The sequence below is a fragment of the Empidonax traillii genome, unplaced genomic scaffold (genome assembly GCF_003031625.1).
Source record: "Empidonax traillii isolate 1590-97213 ecotype Southwest subspecies unplaced genomic scaffold, ASM303162v1 scaffold118:size1038473, whole genome shotgun sequence".
Taxonomy (NCBI): domain Eukaryota; kingdom Metazoa; phylum Chordata; class Aves; order Passeriformes; family Tyrannidae; genus Empidonax; species Empidonax traillii.
In genome coordinates this window covers 612,865-633,909 of record NW_020955311.1, presented here as the reverse complement: position 1 = coordinate 633,909, position 21,045 = coordinate 612,865, and the positions used below count along the sequence as shown (strand labels likewise).

The following is a 21,045-nucleotide window of genomic DNA, read 5'->3' as shown; positions in this document are numbered from 1 at the left end:
TAAATGTTCCTAAACTGAGGTGGGAAAAAAACCCCAACAACAAGAAACGTTAGACCATCTTTAAATTATCGACCATTTATAGTACAATATAAAAGGGATTCATATGTGCAAATCCAAGTTACATGAAATGTCAATTAAATCAACCCTAATCTCCCAAATACATTTTTTTATTGCCTGATTGATGAGGGCTGCTTTCAAGGTGATGAATAGTTTTAGGTCTCACAAAGGACTGCTGATTCCTTTATACGTGTCCACTAAAAATACAGAAAATTCTTCAAAATGTCTGGCTCCATTTGCTTCCTGGGTGTAGATGGAGTGAGTGTAGGACACAATGTGGTCAAATATATTAATTGTGAAGATCAGATGTATAAACAATACTGTATATTAAATTAAAAAATAATAATAATTTTTAAAAAAAATATAGTAGATTTAAACTGTTTTATTTTCCGAAGGCAAAACTCTATATAATGTCTTTGTTTTCTTTCCTATAGCAAGTCCACATGCAACACCATCGACTCTTCATTTTCCAACATCACCCATTATTCAACAGCCTGGGCCATACTTCTCACACCCAGCAATCCGCTATCATCCTCAGGAGACTCTGAAAGAGTTTGTCCAACTTGTCTGCCCCGACGCTGGTCAGCAGGCTGGACAGGTGGGGTTCCTAAATGTAAGGAAGCCGTTTTTCTTTCTTCAGAAGTGTTTGTCCTATGTAAAAAATTAACCATGGGATTATTTATGGGGTTATTTTAACAGCATGTTGCGTGCAGGAGCACACCTGGAATAGTTGCTGGAAGGAAAAAAAAAATTAAAAATATGCTGCTACTGCAAAAGTATTTTAAAAAACAACATGAAACCTCCCCAAAAAACCACTCGACCACATTGTGGTGAAATTAGCTTAAACTGTCAGAGAAGCTGGTGCTACAGTGACCTTTTGGGTCCCCCCACAAATGACTTTGCTGCATGTGTTGTAACCCTTGTGCAACCAGGGTTAACCAAATATGAAGGCAGAATAATTTTTATTAATTATTTTTGAAGTTCAGGGGAGAGTGGGGGGGGAAGGAGCAGGAAAAGGGAGGGTGAGAAACAGATGTTTCAGATCAGCTAAGTTCATTAAAAAAAAAAAATACTGCCTTATAGCACTTTAGATCAAGTTGACCAGTACTTGAACTCAAGATGTTAAAAGTACAGTTTATTATGGTTTGTTATTTCTGTAAGCAGTTATCTTTTCCCCTTATCTCTATGAAAAATTAAGCAGAGTTCTAAAGCTTCAAATAACTATTTTCATTTTTTAATCAAATAAAGTGAATCATCTTGCTATTATTGAAATAGCATTCCAGTTGAATACAGAATTTATAAATTTTATGTAAATCAAATCTAAAAAAATGCTCTGAATATTTCATGAAATGTAATGCATGTAACTTTTTCCAACCAGTGAAGTAATAACTGGCAAAATTACTGTTTCTCTCCTGACATACGTACAACTGAAAGTGTTAATGAGAATTAGTTTAATTATTAGCATCTAATTTATTACACTTATTTAATAAGCTGTATTGTTCTCAGTGTTTTCCTTTCCCCAGCAGAAAAACTGACTCTATTTATTCCAGCTAGTCCTGGCTTTGAATAATGTCTGCAATATGTTAGCAGATACATTTATGTCTAGACAACAAATCAATACAGTGCTTTTCTTTTTCCTTGAGTATTCATTTGCTTAATTTATCCCAAACCATTCAGCATTATGAACTGTTAGCACACTCACAATGAACATGCAGCAGGGGTCTTCTTGGCAGGAAAGGGACCTAATTGGGAGACAAGATAGTGTTTGAGCGATGTCACTAATATATTAGTTTATTAAAGGTGCTGGATGTTGGAAAAATAAATATCCCTGAAGGATTGCTTCTTGCTGCAAACACTAGTAACTGCAGTCTTTGAAGTCTGTGGGAGTGCTGTTAAGTTAAATGCAGATGAATTTGAGTCTTATTTATGCCCTCAACCATTTTTGCTCTACCACAAGTGTGATTTGCACCTCCACAGCTTTAAGGCTTTTTGTCAGTGCCAAAACAGGTGAAATGAAAATGAGGTCCCAAGTGTTTTGCCAGGATGAGTATTTTGTCCCCAGTAATTCAGGCTAATGGAAACCATAACAGGAATTAAAATATTATTTTCTTTAGCAGTACTTAGAATATGGATCTGTGTTTAAAGCTGAGCTTTTATCATCAATGGAAAAGCCAATGCTCAGTGCCAGAAGAACTGCAGTGAGATCAATTTGCAGAGTGCTGTCGAAAATGATCTCATCATTTTTGTCACTAAAATGGAACACCTGATTCACAGCCTGTCCTACTTTCTCTTTGTAATGGTGTTTGGCATCTATCTGTATGGTTTTCAAGTGTCCAGGCTGAGTTACATATAAAATGTAAACTTAATAAGGTGGGGGAAGGGTTGGCATGTTTTTCTAAGCCTGCTTCTTGTTTTTGTGATACTTGAAAACACTTTTACTTATGGACACATTTTTCTGGTGATTAATTGAAAGACCACACTTGTGTAGCTCAGCCCCTTCAGCCTGTGACTGACCACATCCCAGACTAAAGGGAGGGTGTTTTTTTTTCCCCAGTGTATAAAATGAAGCGGTTCTAAGTCCGGTCATTTTTCCATGTGATTCTAATGGCAACTAAAACATAAGCTGTACTATTGCTAACTCAAAAGAGATGTGGGAGAGCAATTATTTTAAAATATACTCATTCATTTTCCTGTAATAAGATATCAGCATGACTTTTAAGACCACCAAAAATGCTTGTTTTTTCTCTTAATGAGCAGTATCTTCAAGAAATTTACACTGAAGTCCTAGGCCCTGATATCCTAAGGGGATAACAGAGGCACAAAACTGGGGAGCTGGGGTCAAAAATCCTGCTTCACCTCTCACTGAGCATGGATTAGTGCTACAGGAAATGTAAAGAGGAGCAAAATTTAATCCAGGACAGTTCAGACCAGCTGCTAATGGGACAAATGTTTAAAAGCAAGAATTTCCATAGTTTCACAAGGTTCACAGAGTTTGGGACAAAGTTCCTTGAAGTCCAAAGAGAATTTGAGCCAGAACTTTCTTTGCCACCTCTCAAATAATACTAAATGTATTGCACATAGTTTTCAACTAGATTGTTATTACTAGAGGTTCCTGATAATAGCTGATTTTTAGTATAATTTCTGTGTTTGCTTGTTTTCCGGCAGCCCAATGGTAGCAGCCAAGGCAAGGTGCACAATCCATTCCTTCCTACCCCAATGTTGCCACCACCACCTCCGCCACCAATGGCTAGGCCTGTGCCTCTGCCAGTGCCAGACACAAAACCTCCAACTACATCAACAGAAGGAGGGGCCACCTCTCCCACTTCTCCAAGTAAGTATAGATGCAGCGGGAACCAAGGGCTAGTGGCCACGCACAACTGTTGGTCGCTACTCAGAGATGAGGAGTGGACTAGCTCTTGGGAAGCAGGAGAGCTCTCTGCTCTCCATATGATGGACAAAATTCTGAGCTGCTTCTGTGTTAGCAAGAAAAGCGTTAGCTTTAGGTTGCAATTTTATTTCTGACTTTGTGGGCATTTCATGTAACCGAGTGTGAGAGAAATCAAGGCCAGTAGCTAATCCGTGACACAGACCTCGGACCTTTGGAATCTTGTTTGTTGTCATAATATCCTGTATATGGAATGGTTCAAAGACAGACTGGATGGGCCTCTAAGCAACTTGGTCTAGTGGAAGATGTTTCTGCCTATGGCAGTGTGTTGGAACTGGAACTTTAAGGTCCCTTCCAACCCAAACCATTCTATGATTTTGTGTTAAGTTGGTGTCTCAAGCCAAGCTTTAGAGGATAGATCCTACATGGAAGTCAGACAGTCTTATCAAAAACATCTCTGTTTAGACATAACTAGGCTAAACTAACAACTCTTTCCAGTTTACTTCAGTTCTTTCGGGAATAAATCTTCCTAGATCAACCCAGACATCTTTCCCTTATGCCTTGCATTTTGGGCAAGAAGTTATGGTGTGTTTTAGGGTTAGGAGAGAAAGCTTTAATCCTCTCTCCACCACCCACACGGCTCCCATATGCATTTTGCGAAGCCACAAGTCAAATATGCGAATTCCTGGATACACACATGGGGATACCACTTTGGACTCACTCTTCTGGGAAACAAATGCAGTTCAGCTGTGTCTGATGCTTTAAAAAAAGTCTGGATGTTCAGGGAGTTAATTGTGAAATGATTTAATGAAGCTATGCTCAAACTGACATTTAAAAACAAAAGGGAAGCTTTCAGTGCTTTAATGGCAACTGTAGGGGACTTGTTCCACAGTGAAGGGAGTCCAAATAACATCCACAAACAAAAATCAATCTAATCGAAAGAGCAAATCCCTTTGTGTGCTTTTCAAGCTTATTATTTAAATGCTATATGCAACCACTGCTTGATGCGCAAAGAGGTACACACTATTCAGACCAAGTGAAGCCTACATTTTTAAAGCTTTATACTGTTCAGGAGATTTGCACAGGTTCCAGGGGGCATTTTTAAAATCTGGGAGTTCTCAGGGGTTTGCACTGCCTTCTGCTACACGATAGTGCGCAACTGCAAACTCAGCAAGATGCTCTGGCTTGCTTGGAAATTAAAATGGGTTTTAGTATGAGACAGTCTGGTAAGACTGTGAACATGATCTTCTAGAATCAGGTCTTCTTGAACTGATCAGCAGATTTTTGTTGAGCAAAGAAGTTGATTCATTCCCTCCCCTCTGCTCCTCTTTCTGACCTTAGACCAACACTTGTGCTATCAGGAGGTTTTGATGCTTTCTGATGGGAGATACCGTCTTTCAAGTCCTATCAATAAGATTCAGTAGTGGAATCTAAAAGGTTAATGTTTAGTCATAGTTATGACTGAATAAAGTCAGCAATGCGTATTATTTCCTTGTCTTCAGAACCGGGAAAAACAAAACTAGGTCAGTGTGTACTTGTCATTACAGTTGTGACTCAGTTTACTGGCAGTGTCTGGTGTCGAAAAGAAAAAAATTCCCAACATCATTTTAGCAGTAATCTTAATACTTAGTGTTTATGATAATGTCATTGTGTAAACAAGCTCAATGTGTGTCTGGCCTGATTGTCAGATGGCAGAAAAACGGGCATTTCTCCACTGAAGTGAGCGGAACACCCATCAGTGTCAGCTGGGGCTGGCCACTGGGCTCAGTGTTCAGCAGACAGCTGCCACGTTAATTGGGAATCGAGGTTTTCTCAAGAGCAGCCAGTTAATGGTATTTAAACAAAAGATTAGGAAAATAATTACTGTTTGTTAATTAGCTACGCTGATGTCTAAACATATAGTTCTGTGCATATTCAGGCACGCATCTTCCTTTTGGTAAGGGGCTTGAATAACAGTGACTTGAGTTGTAAGGAAGCATATAATTTAATTTAGGGACGAATTTTACAGAAAAGTAGATTATAGGAAACATTTTTTAAGAAAAAATATTACATGTACACCAAAGCCAGTAGAAGTATTTGCCACGTGAAGAATAAAGCAAACTGAAGTTTCAAGCCCCCACCGTGAGGGTTTGCCAGAAGGACCCACTGGACTCCATTCAGTGTGTCAATCAGGACCAACCCTCCATTTCCCCCAGTGTTTATTTTTTCCTTAACTAAATATTAACCTTCAAATAGCAAGTGCAGATTCACCAGAGTTCCATAAAAGCCGCACAAAAAGGTGTTTTCCATGGTTACGAGCTGCTGGAGCGCACCAGTTCTGGGAGTGTCTCCGGGCTATGGCTGACTGCCCTGCAGAGCTTGAGGATATTGGAAAGTCACTTATGCAACAAAGGCGGGAGTGATGTTAAATTTTGGCCAGACTCTCTCCTTAGTTGTATGGAGGAGAATGAAGCCCCCCCCCCCTCCAAGGAAATGGAGTGAAAGGGGTTGGCATTTGCTCCATTCTCCTTCCCTTTTTTGGTCTAGCAGAAAGCCCTCAGCAGAAACAAAATGCAGTCACGGCCCAACCAAAAATTGGAATATGGCCCTCCTGAGGGGTGCAGGAGCCAGGAGCAGCTGTTCAATACAGCATGGCCTCCTGGGAACGAGAGCTAAAAATCACAACAAGGTGGTTAATGATTCTCAGAGCAATAGTGAAACTCTCCAGCTGTGACATTAACCAAAACATGAACATTAATGCTGTCCAAGGAAGGAAGAGCCCCTGGAGATGCACACCAGGGATTTGATGCTACTGGGTGGCCAGACACACTCTGGGAGTTGAAAATTTCAGATGCGAATCCTATCCTTTTCAAAAGCCAGCATTTTCCTCACTGAGATGACACGATAGAGATGGGATTCATGAGGTTTGGGGGGTGTCATTCTTCCTCCATAAAAAGCTTTTTCAATAGAACACATCTTTGATACCAGAAACAGACCTAAAATTATCTTATCTCAGATCTCTTCTTGTTTTTCTTTGGTTTGCAACCCTTAACAAGCACAACATAGTATTTTCCTGACCTTAACGGTTTTGGGGTTTATCTCACTGCCCAAAGCAAACACCACCTCCACTAGATGCCAGTTGAACTTTAGCACTATCATAACTGAATCAGAATGTTAGAATTTGTGGCCCTCATTCCAGTGTAGAGTCTGAGATACTGCCATCCTGTACACCCTGACTTTTAAAAAGCTTTTTTAAACTAAATGTTGTTTTCTAAGATTCACAACTCTTTACAACTTTAACAAACTCGTTATTGGTTAATGTCCCTTTGCACGAAGTAGTTTTCATGTTAAACAGTATTTGTGTCAGGATGAGGAGAATGATCTTGTGATGGTAGTACTGGATTCATAAGGCCAAGTGCCAGGTACTGCCCTTGGGTTACAACAACTCCCTGGAGCACTCCAGGCTTGGGACAGAGTGGCTGGAAAGCTACTGGGAAAAGGACTTGGCGGTGCTGGTCAACAGTGGTTGAATACGAGCCCAGGTGTGCCCAGGTGGCCAAGAAGGCCAATGGCACTTGGCCTGTACCAGCAATAGTGTGGCCACAGGACGAGAGCAGTGAGCAGCTCCCGGTGCTGGGCACTGCTGAGGCCACACTTCAAATCCAGTTGAAAGACACAGAGGAGCTGGAGCATGTCCAGAGAAGGGAATGGAGATGGGGAGGGGTCTGAAGAGTTAGTCCTGTGAGGAGCAGCTGAGGGAGCTTGGAGGGCTCAGCCTGGAGAAAAGGAGGCTCAGGGAGGACCTTCTCGCTCTCTGCAACTCCCTGACAGGAGGGTGGAGCCAGGTGGAGGTCGGGCTCTGCTCCCAGAGAATAAGGGATAGGACAAGAGGAAATGACCTCGTTGCACAGGGGAGGTTTAAGTTGGATACGAGGAAAAATTTCTTCACAGGAAGAGTAGTCAGGCACTGGAACAGGGACAGTGGTGGAGTCCTCAACCCTGGAGGGATTTAAAAGCAGTGTGGATGTGGCACTTGGGGACATGGGTTAGTAGTGGCCTTGGCAGTGCTGGGTTAGTGGTTGGATATAATGATCTTAAAGGTCTTTTCCAACCTAAACAATTCCATGATTCTGTAATGAGATTGAATTTCTCTCCCTTTCTCTGCTACGCATTGACTGAGCACCCTCTGGGCAAAGCCATCTGAGCTTTCTGTTCGCTCCTTTCCCCATCCATAAAAAAGAGGGTGATGATGACTGCATCATTTAATTTGCTAAAATTTGCAGTTCCCTCTAAGATCCTCATCTGCAGAATGCACTGCAGTAGGAATTGCTGTTTTGCACCCCGTTGCTTCAGTTCATCCTCTCGCCACAGCTCCACAGTGGCTAAACTGACTCCTGGTCTCTTGAGAAACAGGACAACTCTTCATATCAAACACATGTACCTGTCATCTTGGTCTGTAAAAGAGAGACCTGGTGGTACATTAGGTCATCACTTACCCAAATCATCCTTACCAACCAGAAGTTAATCCTTTTAATTCAGAACTGTCTGATAAACTACACACTCCTATACCTAATAGCAATTATTTCAGGAAAGTATATTTTAAATTAACATTTTCCTGCTGAAGGCAACTTTAAAATACATGAAATTCCCAAAACTGTTTGTTTGTCTTGTCTTTTATGCAATTTCTTGCCATTTTGGTTAAGTATCAAAGCTGTCTGTGTGAGCAAATGTTCTTTCTCTGCCAGTTCCTGTTTTCCTTGTTCCTGAAGTGAAGCATCATAGCAAATTTGTGGTATCACATTCATTTCCTTGGCTGTGGGCTAGGATGTTGCAGACAATCCTTAGTGAATTTCAGTAACAAAAAGACTAGGCTGGACAGGAAGATGTTTCTATTCATGCCCAAAGGGACAGATATCAGCTGGTGTAAACTAGTATAGATATATGCAATTCCCATGGAGCAAAGCTGATAAGATCTGGAGAAGATCTGCCTAAGAGACCTGGCTCCTGTTCCTTGTTCCTTTCCATGCTTTGGCCTTTCCCGGATTGGAGTTTGAAGACTCCACCGTAGGCTTAGCTTGTATGTCTGCTGTAATATAATACAAGCCAGCTTTAACCTGTGATAGCTGCTTGCCCCAGCCTAATCTCAGAGCAGAGTCTAGGGATCAAAATTCCAGGTATTCCACCTCCATGTCAAAAAAGGGTATTTATATGAAGACAATAAGACAGAGTCGAAATTGTGTTGCTCATGGTCTAAGCAACACTTGGTGCTACTCCCTTTTCTGAGCCTAATAGGAGTCACTGCTGATGAGTATTCCATCTAAATTTAATATTCCAAGCCAAAACGGCCCCTTACAGTCTGCAAACAAGTCAGGATATTTTACAGTGAAGTGGGACTTAGGAGAGTCCAGTGTAAATCCTCTGCATATATGTAGTTTTGGTACTCTTCCCCCCTTGGCTCTGGCAAAGCGGTTATATGACCTTAAGAAAATACTAAGCTGACATCCGAGTGTTTTCAGAAAGCAAGTTAAATGTTGTTTGGAGTGGAAGAAAGGTATACATAGCAACTAACCCAGCAAGCTTTGAGGGGACTTTTGTGCATATTACACAGTTTTCGAATGCTTTTGAATTTTTGTTTGAACAGAGAAGCCATTTAAGTCAGCATTCTGCTGGTTTCCCTTTGATTTTCCACCAAATATCACAGCAAAAGTATCTGCCAACGGGGAACTGTAAACAAGATCTTGAGTTCCTTCCCTTCTGAGTGGAACTTACCTGCTCCAAGGGATTAAATGGCCTCTCCACTCAATCTGCTTCCTTAAAAGTAGACCAGAAGTACCAAACAACAGATGTTTGATTTTTTAGCTTTAAGTTAATTTTCCCCAGTGCAGAAGGAAGTTTTAGTCTTTCAAAACATTAGTTCATTAGTTAGCTAAAAAAAAATACCTCAGCATAAAGCAGTACAGAAGAATTTTAATACATGGCACTAAAAACAGAGTTGCAACCATTTGTAAATGTGTGGCTTCTTTGAATTATTAAGAAATTAGCATGGTAAAAGGTGAGAAGAACATCTCACTAGATCTACTCAGTTCATTTCTTCCTTGATTTGCAGGTAGGAGTAACACCCACTGTACCTGTTTATACTCAAACACTTAAGCTGCATCACAATTTGCAAAACCATCTCAGAAAGATGAATTAGTGCACTTAAAAATTCCTTTAAAATTATGTGAAGGAGAGGTGTTTCTTGCATGATTTTTGCAAGTGTTAGCTTCTGGGAGAGAAAAGCTCACCTCACCAGAAACAAGTGGGAAGAATTCATTCTAAGCCAGGAGTGTTTTATCTCCTCTCATATCAGTAGGAAATGAAGATATGTAGTTCCTGGGGTGATTTCAGGGAATGCTCTCTGAGAAAGGGAAGCTGTCTGATGTAATTGTAAGGACTAGGAGGCATCACAAGACATTTGTGAGACTTGGGTAGGCAGGGAAGGGAAGGATATGGATCTGGGTGCTCCCAGACTTGGGAACTTATCACCCGAGGGCTTTGTGGGATGCAGAACATTCACATGGGTTGAAGGGCAGAGAGGGCATTCACCTGTGAGAAATCCCTTGAGGGCCATTAAATAAAGGGAGCCCCTGAGCTGAAAATAATCAGAGGTGGGAAAGAAGAGAAGAAAGTAAATGTGTGACTGGTTTTGGCAGTTCCCTGTGTAACTGCTTATGGTCTTCAAGAGACATGACAGTGGGTAAGGTGGAGCATTGATCTGGCTCAACATGGCCTTAAACCAAAAGCTGTTCCAATTTAATCCCTCTTCACCAAATATTTGCCTTCAAAAAGGCAACAGCGTTTGCTCTACACAGCCAACTCAGTGTCTTCTCGGACTCTTAACTTGCTTTATTTTTGTGTAATGTTGAGGCCTGAATATTATATTTAGCCTGACTGGGATTTGGCAACTAACTTTCCTTTTAACAGTGGTTTTTGTCTCTTCACTGGATGGTTAGATTGTCTGGGGATTTTATTCAGCAGAATGCATTCCCATAAATATATTTAAAATAGACAGGATCCCTGTTTGTATTAAGGCATCCATTTGGGTTGTTTGAATTTAGATCTAAACATGCAAAAAACTGAAGAAGGGAGAAGATTGCGTGGGGGGGTTTGAAGTGAGAGGAAGACTGAAAATGCATTGAAAGCTTTTTGGATATGGAAGTACGTGGCATTGTGGACAGTTGCAGTGGAGAATATAATGCAACAATAAAATCATTAAAGTACTTCAAGTTTGGAAGTAATCTGGGTTCTTGGCTTGCATTGCATTTAATAGCTTTACATTTATGGGAGCCACTCCAGTTTTTAAAGGCAGCTTCAGCCTTCAGTCTGATTGCACTTACCACCCCAGTGAAACTGCAACCCATTAATTTTTTACCAAAAGGATCTTCCTGGTTTGTCAAACACATCAAGTGAACATTTTAGAGAGTGCAGACCACAGCAGTATGAAAACCAAAACTTTATATCAAGAGAGAATGCTGGATTAGCATGAAATAATGGTCTGATTCTGTTAATATGCACTTGGGTAAATTCATTGCTATACAAAACTCTGTTAAAAATAAAGATACCAGACATTGGCATGAAAACAGTCAGGACCTGCAGAAGTCTCCTGTGCCAGCCCATCATGGAAAGGCCTGCAGTGGTTCTCCTTCAAGCTGGAGAGCTGCACAGGTGGTCCAGCATGCCCGTCCCTGAGCCCGCATCACGGCCGCCCCCTCTCCCAGCAGCCCAGTCCCCTGCGTGTTTATATCCTCACCTTTGAGACCAAACCTTTCCAGTGTCTAAAACCAAACTCTCGCTCTCTAAAACGTTTGCACATTTCTATGTTGAACATCTGCTTAGGTGGCTCTGAGACAGTGTGTTTTGGTGTTGTTCGTGTGCAATCTAGTGCCGCTTCCTCAACGCATGTGTCCCTTCCCTTCACAGCCTATTCGACACCCAGCACCTCCCCCGCAAACCGATTCGTCAGTGTTGGACCACGGGATCCAAGCTTTGTAAATATCCCTCAACAGACTCAGGTGGGCCGCTTTTGACTTCTCTGTATGCCTGCAGCCTCTTCTTCTTCTCCAGTGTCCTCTAACGTGTCCCCGCGGAGCAGCTGCATTGCCGCTGTCACTTCACCCACATGGTCTCAGTAACTACAGTGAAATGTCACTTGCAGTTTGTTTGTCTGTTGTGTTTTTTTTGGGCTTGTGTAGTAATAATGCTGCTTTCGTAACTGGAAAGATCCCTCTTGCTTTCTAAGATACTGGCTTTCAGCGCGCAGTTGTTTCCGCTAGGACTGGGGTTTCAAAGAATTTGGCTCCAACCTGCTCCCCAGGCACTGCATTTAATTGTGTTTAGATTAGATGGTAGGAAGAAACTCTTCCCTGTGAGGGTGGTGAGGCCCTGGCACAGGTCACCCAGAGAAACTGTGGCTGCCCCATCCATGGAAGTGTCCAAGGCCAGGTTGGACGGGGCTTGGAGCAACCTGGTCTGGTGGAAGGTGTCCCTGCCCATGGCAGGGGGATTGGAACAAGATGATCTCTAGGGTCCTATCCCACCAGACACAATGGGAGACTGCTCCAATGATTTCCATGGAAAAAAATACTCAAATTCCTGGTTGGCCATTTGCATGGTGGGCTTTGAGCGAGCAGGAGATTTTTTAATTGCAAGCACATCTGTTTCCTTACACAAAGAGAAAAAAGTCCAGTTGAGGCAGGCCTATAAAGCCAGGTTAGCTGAATTCATAGTCCTGCTATGGTCAAATCAGAAGCTCAAGTAAACATTTGTGTTTCTTTAGGAGAAGGACGAGGTTTAAATGTGCGTTTTCCAAGCTGTATCAGATTCCCAGGGTCGATTAAGAAAATAGTTGTTGGCAGTTTTGTTAGCAGCTAATTTGAGCCAGATGTTGAAAAAATTAAGTCTGTGCTTAATATCACGTTATCATGGCGGGGGGAGGAAGGTATAAAAAAGTGAGCAGAGCCAGTACTTTAGGACAACTGTAGTTTGAAGAGGTTGCTTGACTACATTACAATTATTTTAAAGGTCAGCGACACAAAATATTTGTAATTTTGTTTTGAGCTGGTTGCAATGACTAAAAAAGTAATAATTCAAATAACTAGAAAACTACGGAGTACTACCCTTAACTCTTATAAGTTCTTTCAAATCATTTATAGGCATCTGAATAATTAGTGTACAGATTAATGGCGGTCACATGTCACAGTAGATGCACGAAGACAGACTCTTCATTGTGATGGCTTCGGCACCTTTGCTGTCACCGAAACACAAGTCACTCGCCCCCAAAAGATTTTCAGTTTACAGAGCTGCAACCAGCTGCCTGTGAACACAATGCATTTTCTTGCTGTCTGCTATTTGTGTACCATTTGTTAGGGGCTTTAGTTTATAGCTCTGTGCACAGCACAAGTTAAACTACATCAAATCTCAAACCTTCTCTGCATTAAATAGGGTCACAGAAAGTACAGCAGCGATGCAGAGAGGGGTTTAACCCATCAGATCCTGGGGGGGGTTTTCCATGCCTTAACAAAACACAGACTGCACCCCACTTTTCAAGTCTCTTCCTTTATTTGGTTCATGTACCTGACAAGTTTTCACACACCCTCACATTTAAATCATATTTCTCTGGTCATTTTGGAAACAACTGGAATACACAGAAATACACTGAAATCGGGAAACAGGAATGTTAAGGTATACTGCTCAGGAAACCTGAAACCCTTTGGAGAATGCAACTTACCTTCTCCAGAACACTTGAAAAACTACTAGTTGGTAAATTGATTATGTAGTAAGACACAAGAGTATTAATCTCAAAAAATATTTAAAACTTATTCGCATCCTGCAGCCTAAGTTTCTCAGATAAGTTTGTTGTCTGTAAACTTTTATCCTTCTTATTTATGGCTTAAATAATTTTAAAGTGCTCTAGCGTTTCTTTAAGTGCTTCCCTGTAATGCAGTGTAGTGAATAACAATGCTGTACAGTGAAAAACAATACTCAAGCACAGCTTTCAATTAAAGTCTAACATGCTGCAGTGGGGAAGGAGACTGACTCCCAGTCTCTGACTCCAGCTGCATCTCCATGCTTCTATACATCATTACACCACCACAACCCACTTGATACTAAATATATAATTTATCAGCAAAACTCACTACTTATTCATGAAAGAACTCAGAAGTTGACTGTGCTTTGAGTCAGAGAAGTGAGGTAAAAATGCTAACTGCAATGAATTGGGATTTACGTAGATTTCACCTAAACAAAGACAGGCTTTTGTGCTTTTTTTTGCAGGGCATTAGTGTATAGGACAATCACTTAGGATATATTCAAAATGAAAATATAAAAATACATTGGACTGTGTTATTAAAAGCAGCTGGGGTGGCTGCTTTCCATTAGGATCTTTATAGTACATCCAGAGCCAGGCTAAGATATGGGTCCTGAGGACCACTAACTGCCAGGGACACAGCTCCCTGAGACAAGAGGAAGCAGAGAACGCTGAGCTTCTGGAAGTCAGGTTTAAATAGAAAGGTTAAACAACTCTTTAATGCTGGATCAATAAAATAAAATGAAGATTGTGTCCGAACATCTGCTTTTTAAAACTTAGGGTCCAGCTATAAGCTATAGGACAATGTTATGGTCAGCTATGATGGCTCTGATATTTTCTTTCAGTTGGAACATTGGACTTCAGACACCAGTTGCACATCATCATCATTAGTCCTCAAATGCTGCAAAAGTGAGTCTGTGCACAGGGATGTGGCAGCCATGTGCAGCAGAAGCTGCAGTTTCCATGCATGGGCATTCACAGAACACTGGAATAAAATCCCAGACAAATGTACAGCAACATGGCCGGGTTGGAGCAAGGATCATTCTGTCCTGAGCTGCTTTCAAACAACCAAGCCCAGAACATGCCTTTCTTAATGGGTATTAACCAGTAAGAAAAATTAACAGTAGACATTCCCATTAGCAGTATGTTCTGATTTATGTCACATTCCATAAAATATAATCTCTTAAAGGAATTTTATAGAATTTATATGATATTTATGAAAAAACTGTCTTCCTGTGTCAGCAAAGGCTGTAGCAGGATGACCACTCCATGACAGAAGGGACCAGGAAATAAACTGCTTTAAGTCAGTAGTTCTGATTCAGCAACAAATGCCCCCAAAGGGCTGTTGGCTTTGTCTGGTTTTAGCAGCTTCCAAACTTTTCAGATGGTTTGTTTTTCCATACACTGCTTACTCCATCCATCACTCTGCCACTCCACTCACATAATTGTCCTATCTGGGGGGTTATTTGAATCTAAATTTCTGTTTGAGCTATTAGGAGCAACACTTGACTTGGCATCCCCTGTATATGTTGACAAAAAGGCACAGGTGTTGTAACCTTTGCTTGATAAATCATTTACTTTTGCTACTTGACTCGCAAGCAGTATGGGGGCCTTGGCTTTTTAACTGCCTTTTCCATATGCAAATCAGAAATACAGTATGCCTGGGGTGCATGGGCTTTAGTTTCAAAAGCAAGTTGGTCTGGATACCTCATGACTAAGTAATAGATAAGTCTCTCATATTGCCAAGGACTTGTAATAAGGAGAGTGGTAGAGGGATGGGAAAGTACCATCACATTAATTAGGCACGAGCCTCTCGGTAGCAATAACACTAATAAAGGGTTCTGAATTTGGGGGTGTTTTTTTACCTAAAATTAATAGTGAAACACAGGCTATGGGAATGCTAAACCAACAACCTGCTTCCTGTGACCAGAGTTTATGTTGTCACTTGCCATTATAAATGCTCTTTGCTGACCTGTAATGCCCTGGCTGTGCTCTAGAGTACAAAATTCCTTTAGGGATCAGTGTGCTGCAGCTCCACTTCACACTAAACATTGTTTACTAGGCTGAGTCCTGTTTGCCACCTACTTACCCCATATCTTCCTGGAAATTGTACTTAGGGTGCTAAAAATGGCTCCTGAGAAACAAATGCCTGTTCCATCTAATCGCTCCTACCTGCTAGTAGCCAAGTGCCTTATTCAGGGAGGTTATGAGGATGCAGGGAACACAAACTGCCTCCCACTGCAGGCACCAGGCAGAGGATCAACCACTTCACCTGCGAGAAACTAAATAGAAAGTGAATCCTGTACCACTGACCGGCAGTTTCAGGAAAAATCCCTCTCTAATGTAAACACATTTTATATCAGATCCATCCCAGGCAGCTTCTAAAACTTGGTTAAACGCAACCCCAAATATATTCCCATACCTTTCTATATGGAAAGATAAACTGATTTCTAGGCAAACAGAAACAGAAGCTCTTCCTGCTTTTGCCTTTCCAATATCCCAAAGTACAGTCGGATCATGGATAATAAGCCAGGGTGTTTTCACACCTTCCCTGGTGAGGCCCTAGAACCACCCAGCTACAACAGAGCTCTAGAGAGAGCTCATCCTTTATAACACAAAATAACTGAAACAAAAGGCCTGTAACTTGCTTAGAACACTGAAACAAAGTTTAAGAAAAACCCCAAAAAGTCAAACATGCTTATCTAGGCAGCAAAATGACAGGTGTGAAAACCAGCCAGCTCAGCACAACGGCCTTATAAAGACCAGGTACAAAAATGCACCCTTAAAAAGACCAATAGTAAGTTAGAGGGGAAATTACTGAAGTTTAGCAAAATGTTTATAGGACAAGAAAATTGCTAACTCCTTTAGATCTGCTCCTGCTCCCTGCTTTTCCCAAATTAAACAGTGGTATCTTTGTAGCTTCTCCTTTTAGGCTTTTATTTATCTCTAAAAAACCACCATATGCCTCAGGTGCATACACAAACCTAATTGTACAATTACTTTCTTTCTGAGAGACAAGGCAAAGCCTGTTTTACTTCCCCACAAGCCTTTTAGAAAGCAAACTGCAACCTGCAATTTTTCACTGGCAGCACTTTAAAACAAAGGGCATGAGGAAAAAAAATGAGCTGGATGCTGTATCCTGTAGGATAGCAGATGTGAGCTCTGTCAGACCAAGGAGGGAGGCAAATTCCAGAGTCGCCGGTCCTTCTGTGAGAATGGTCAGTTGCTGCTGCCCAGACACTGGATTTAGAGGAGTGTGGTGCAGGTGATGCCCCTCATGAGGCTGGAGGCAGGGAGGCAGGGAAGCAGCCTCACAGATAGTAGGCTCCAAAGTAGGTAGGATCCATAGATCAAGTCAGCACCTTGACTGGAAAGCTGATACAGTCCCTCCAGCGCTGTCATTCCTGCAGCTGAAACCACGGAGCTGCTTTGTGCCCAGGTTCCATTGCCACCCTATGGAAGAAAGAAACCAGTGCACATATTTTTCTTTGGACAAATCAAACATGTTCCTCGCTTCATGGGGATTTTCGATCTTTGCCTCTCGCTGAGCTGCTGCCACTATGCCGTGCCCTTTGTGCCCTCAGAAAGGGACGTCGAGCTATCAACCTCACGCGCACCTCGTGTCTTTGTGCCTTATTAATGAGCACCACAGGCTGCCTGCCCTTTCTGCCTCCACACCCTGCTCTCTTTCTCCCATTTCCCAGAGCCCAGGAATTGCATTGGTCCGACAGGTAGAGCTGCTGGCCCTGGGGAGGCAGGGGAAGGTCAGAATTTCATGACACTGCAGTGTACTAACAGCTGAGCCACCACCTCGCTCCACACACAGGGCAGGGCGGGTTTGGGAAATGTGTGAGGGATGCAGGTGGCGGGTACATGGCAGAGACCGTGAGAAGCTGCAGGAACAAGATCAGGCCTTTTATTCTGGGGGTTCTGAGCAAACTATTTATAAGGCAGGTCAGTGCTACTTGTTGCTCAGAGGACTGTCCCTTCTCAGGATCAGAATACTCATCCTCAAGGCTGAATGTCTGAGTGTGAATGAAGAACACTAATTTGGAAACATTTGTTTGAATCAGTCCCCTGAGAATTCCATGTTCCATACAGTAACCTCCCTATGCCAGTGCTTGTGGCCAGTTTCAGCTGCAAAGCACTTCCAAGCAGAGACTTGGCTGCTCTTTTCCTTCTTTTGGCCCATCCAGCAAAGGTAGTGGCAGGTTCAGAACACCATTTCCATGCAGGAGCAAAATCTCTACTGGGTAAAGAAGAGAAGTTTGCTGAAATTAGATATAAAACAACAGTTTTGGGATTTGGGACTGCTCCTTTTTAGAGGCCCTGAAGTTAGAAGGATCACTCTGCTTCCAAGACCAGCAAGGATCTGTGGACTTTCCCATATTGACAAAGGGGAGAGTAAGGGCTCCTCTCCTCCGACACCTTAAGGTTTGAGCCCTCTTATGATCACTGAAAGTTTTGATCTCTGTGCAAAAAGTGTTTTGCTGTTGAACCAGTGCCATCAAGCTACTGACATGTGACCTGAATATTGGTGCTGTCTCTCATCTTCCACCCACAAAGCAGTAGTACTGCCCTGAACTCGAGGGTGGCATGGAGATGGCTCTAAAAATGGAGTATAAGTCTGGAGAGTGTGGATAAAAAATGCACTGTCAGACTCTGTCAAGCATCAGGAGGTCACAGACCCTGGGAGACTGAAAGATCTCAGATCCTGCCTCTGCTTTGTGTTTGGCCATATTAAATTGCTCCTCCCTTTGGTTGAAATTAGTCAAGGAAATATGGGTTGAATCCTTTGCTGAGCTTAAATTGAAATGGTTCCACCATGATGGGAGCAAAGAGCCTGCATGTGGTCGCGGTGCTTTTGATGTGTCCCAATCACAGAATAGTTCTGTGGCCACACATCCCCAGCACAGTGTGAGTGTTAATGTGCTGCTCTGATCACCATTGCTAATGACAGTCCAGAGTGTGCTCCACAGAGAGCAGGTACAAAGGTGACCAGAAAAGAGGGTCACTCCCCTTCCCTTCCCTCCTGCTCATCTCGGGGCACAGAGCCCATTTAATTGAGCTCTCACACAGAGGGACACTGTGGAATTCTACTCTCAGATCAGTTCTTAAAAAGCAGCTGAGAACAGCACACCTTTTCAAGAAGAAAGTGCATATTGCACTATAAAGGTGAAGATTCACAGAAAACTTCCCAGTACCATCATGTGGCTGTATCTTCAAAGTGGGATGGAGTCAAGTCAGTCCCAAAAGGCCTGAGTTAGTCCTCAGCAGGGGAGATCCTTGTTCCTGGGCTTTTTCTTCCTCCTCCTTGCAGCCTCCGGTGAACAGTTCAGACTCTTTTTTGGAAACTAACACTCAGCATCCTATTTCTAACAGATTTAACATAGAATTATTTACAATGGACGTAGACGAATTTCCCAAACTAAGCAATTAAACTTATTGAGTTTTGCCCCTCCTCACAATAACCAGGAAACCTGCGCATAAGGCTCCCTTTTCTGTGGGTTTTATGGCCATTACTTATTCCACAGTAGGGGAGAAGAGAGGGAAGAAGTAAGTGTGGGCCTGGTGGGAAGAGTTGGCAAATGCAGAAATATGATGAATGAGCTGGAGAGATTTAATTTCTTACTAAATTCTCTACAAGCTGTGTAACCTTTCTTTAGCTAAACAATTACTCTAAAAGGCAATGATTTTCTGTGTTTTCATTGAAAAGTCTTCATAATAACAATGGCCTATGTTCTCCTTCTTGAAGAACTTCTGCCAAAAAACAGTTTTCTTTTTTCCATTCAGCAGGAAACTTTCTTTTATTTTTATTTTTTCAATCTCATATTCCCTGCTAACATGGATTTTGAAGGCCTACCACTTACTGCATGGGGCTGGGAAGAAGCTTCCCCTCAGGCCGAATCTTTGTGGTCCATGTCCTTTATAGGGATTCTCACAGCTTCCTCCCAAGAGGGAGCACAACCACTGTCAGAGACATAATACCAGGCCCAAGTGACCATTTAAGCTGACAAAATGTGATATTTCCTATGTTCTCAGCTCAGGGTACATGAAAGGGGACTCCCAGATTTGTTTTTCAGTGGACAGGCAGCAGGTCTTGCCAGGTTGTGGAGGGTGCAGTCAAGGGGAGCATGACTTTGGTGTGGTGAGGAAGAAAGTCATCATGTCTTTAAATACGGCATGATTAAACAAGAAAGGATGCTGAACCATAGAGTCCAGTTTTGGTGCTGATCCCCACTGAACCACAGGGTCCTGTGGCCAGTTGGACTTTTGGAAGGGCTTTGAGGATGCAGCGTTGGCAGAGCACTGTCCTCCCACAAAGCTGCATGTTTGTTCACATACGTAAACTCACAGATACAAATCAAATGAACAAGTCCAAGGCAAGATTATAGTTATGTGCCTCTTACTGCTGTTAGTTGGCTTGGCTGATTTCCTGGGCGCTGTGGGCCTGGCCCAACCTCCGTGGCAGATAATGCTGTATTGGATTAGTCTGCCTTGCTGCTGCATCAGGTCCCAGATCGATTTATTGACTCTGTCAGAGTGGCTAGTACAGTAATTGTTACAAGAGCAGAATAGAAAGCAAGAATGTGTCCACATAAAATATAAAAATGACGTTTTGTTCATTCTTTCCTCCTTCGCCCTATAGATCTTTATGTGTTTACACAGTGGAGAGCACTTTACTTAAGTTAATCAGCTCCTTCTACATTATTAATTGCGACAGTTAGGGTGCTACGTGGCGGCAAACGTATTATTGAGAGCATTGATCTCACACTGATGGTGTGGACCTGGGCAGGTTTTGTATTCCTTCCCTTCTTTTGCAACTGCTTTAGGGCCCTATCAAATCCCATTTCTCTGACTGACAATACGCCATCGATACCATCGATTTCAGAGGGGGGCAGGAGGATGCACCCAAGAAAGAAAGGAGTGAGCAGAGATCCAGGCTTGGAAAGGGGCTGGTGGAAGTTGGTAATAACAGTAATTGCATGCCTGGCCTGATCTCTCTGTTTTGTGAAGAGTAATAATTTGAGAGCAGAAGTTTCCCAAGTGTTAAAGATTTGCAGAGGTGGCATGATGAGACCCTTTAAAATGTGTGCAGAATGTATACCCTTAAAAAGAAAAAAGCCATACTGACTTTTTACAAGGGGTTTGGAAGTGCCTTTGAAAGACATTTCATGAAAGTTCAGCCTTCGCAGCTGATACCTATATGAGCTCCATAAATTCCACCCAGCCTGACAAACTCCAGTAGGTGTCACATGTGACCTGGATGGAAAAGGTCAGCAGCTGAATTTATGGCTTTTGCATTTACTGGAACATTAAGATTTTTGCCAACTGCCATATATACTTTTTAACAATTCTGCAATCAAAGGATTAGGACCACAATCTACAATGAAGGTCAAAAATTAAAGGCCACAATTCTTACATCCTTCCCAATGGATAGGCATTAAGCTACCTCTGTTGTAAGAATCACCTTTCCTTAATGGCATTAACACAGAGGTCAAGGAATGAATAAGCTCCAGAGGTGAACACTTTGCAAAACAGACTATCCTGCTCTGAAATTAATACTGAATTCCATAAGAAGGGACCAAAAGATGAGAACCGTTTTCCTAATGGAGAAGGACTCTCCAGTTGGCAGCAGATTCCAAGTTCCCAAGACACTGAGGATCACTTCCCTAGTGTTGGACTGCCCTAGAGAAATGTAAATAAAACAGAGAGGAAGGACTGGGGCTTCAAATGAAATACAGCAAAATTACCTCAATTTTATTAAAACTCATTTATA

General features: G+C 42.1%; 1 protein-coding gene across 17 annotated transcripts in view; it reads left to right on the top strand.

The window, feature by feature from the left end:
* The window catches only part of NFIA (nuclear factor I A), a 412,008-nt gene that overhangs the window by 371,711 nt on the left and 19,252 nt on the right, over positions 1–21,045 (top strand). For 14 of the 17 annotated variants that reach the window (XM_027883107.1, XM_027883111.1, XM_027883120.1 and 11 more), the window contains 3 exons: positions 492–670; positions 3,223–3,388; positions 11,381–11,472. In XM_027883107.1, coding sequence (XP_027738908.1) covers positions 492–670; positions 3,223–3,388; positions 11,381–11,472 — 437 coding nt within the window. The remainder of the gene's footprint in view (positions 1–491; positions 671–3,222; positions 3,389–11,380; positions 11,473–21,045) is intronic. The other 3 variants (XM_027883110.1, XM_027883122.1, XM_027883123.1) reach the window with 2 other exon arrangements.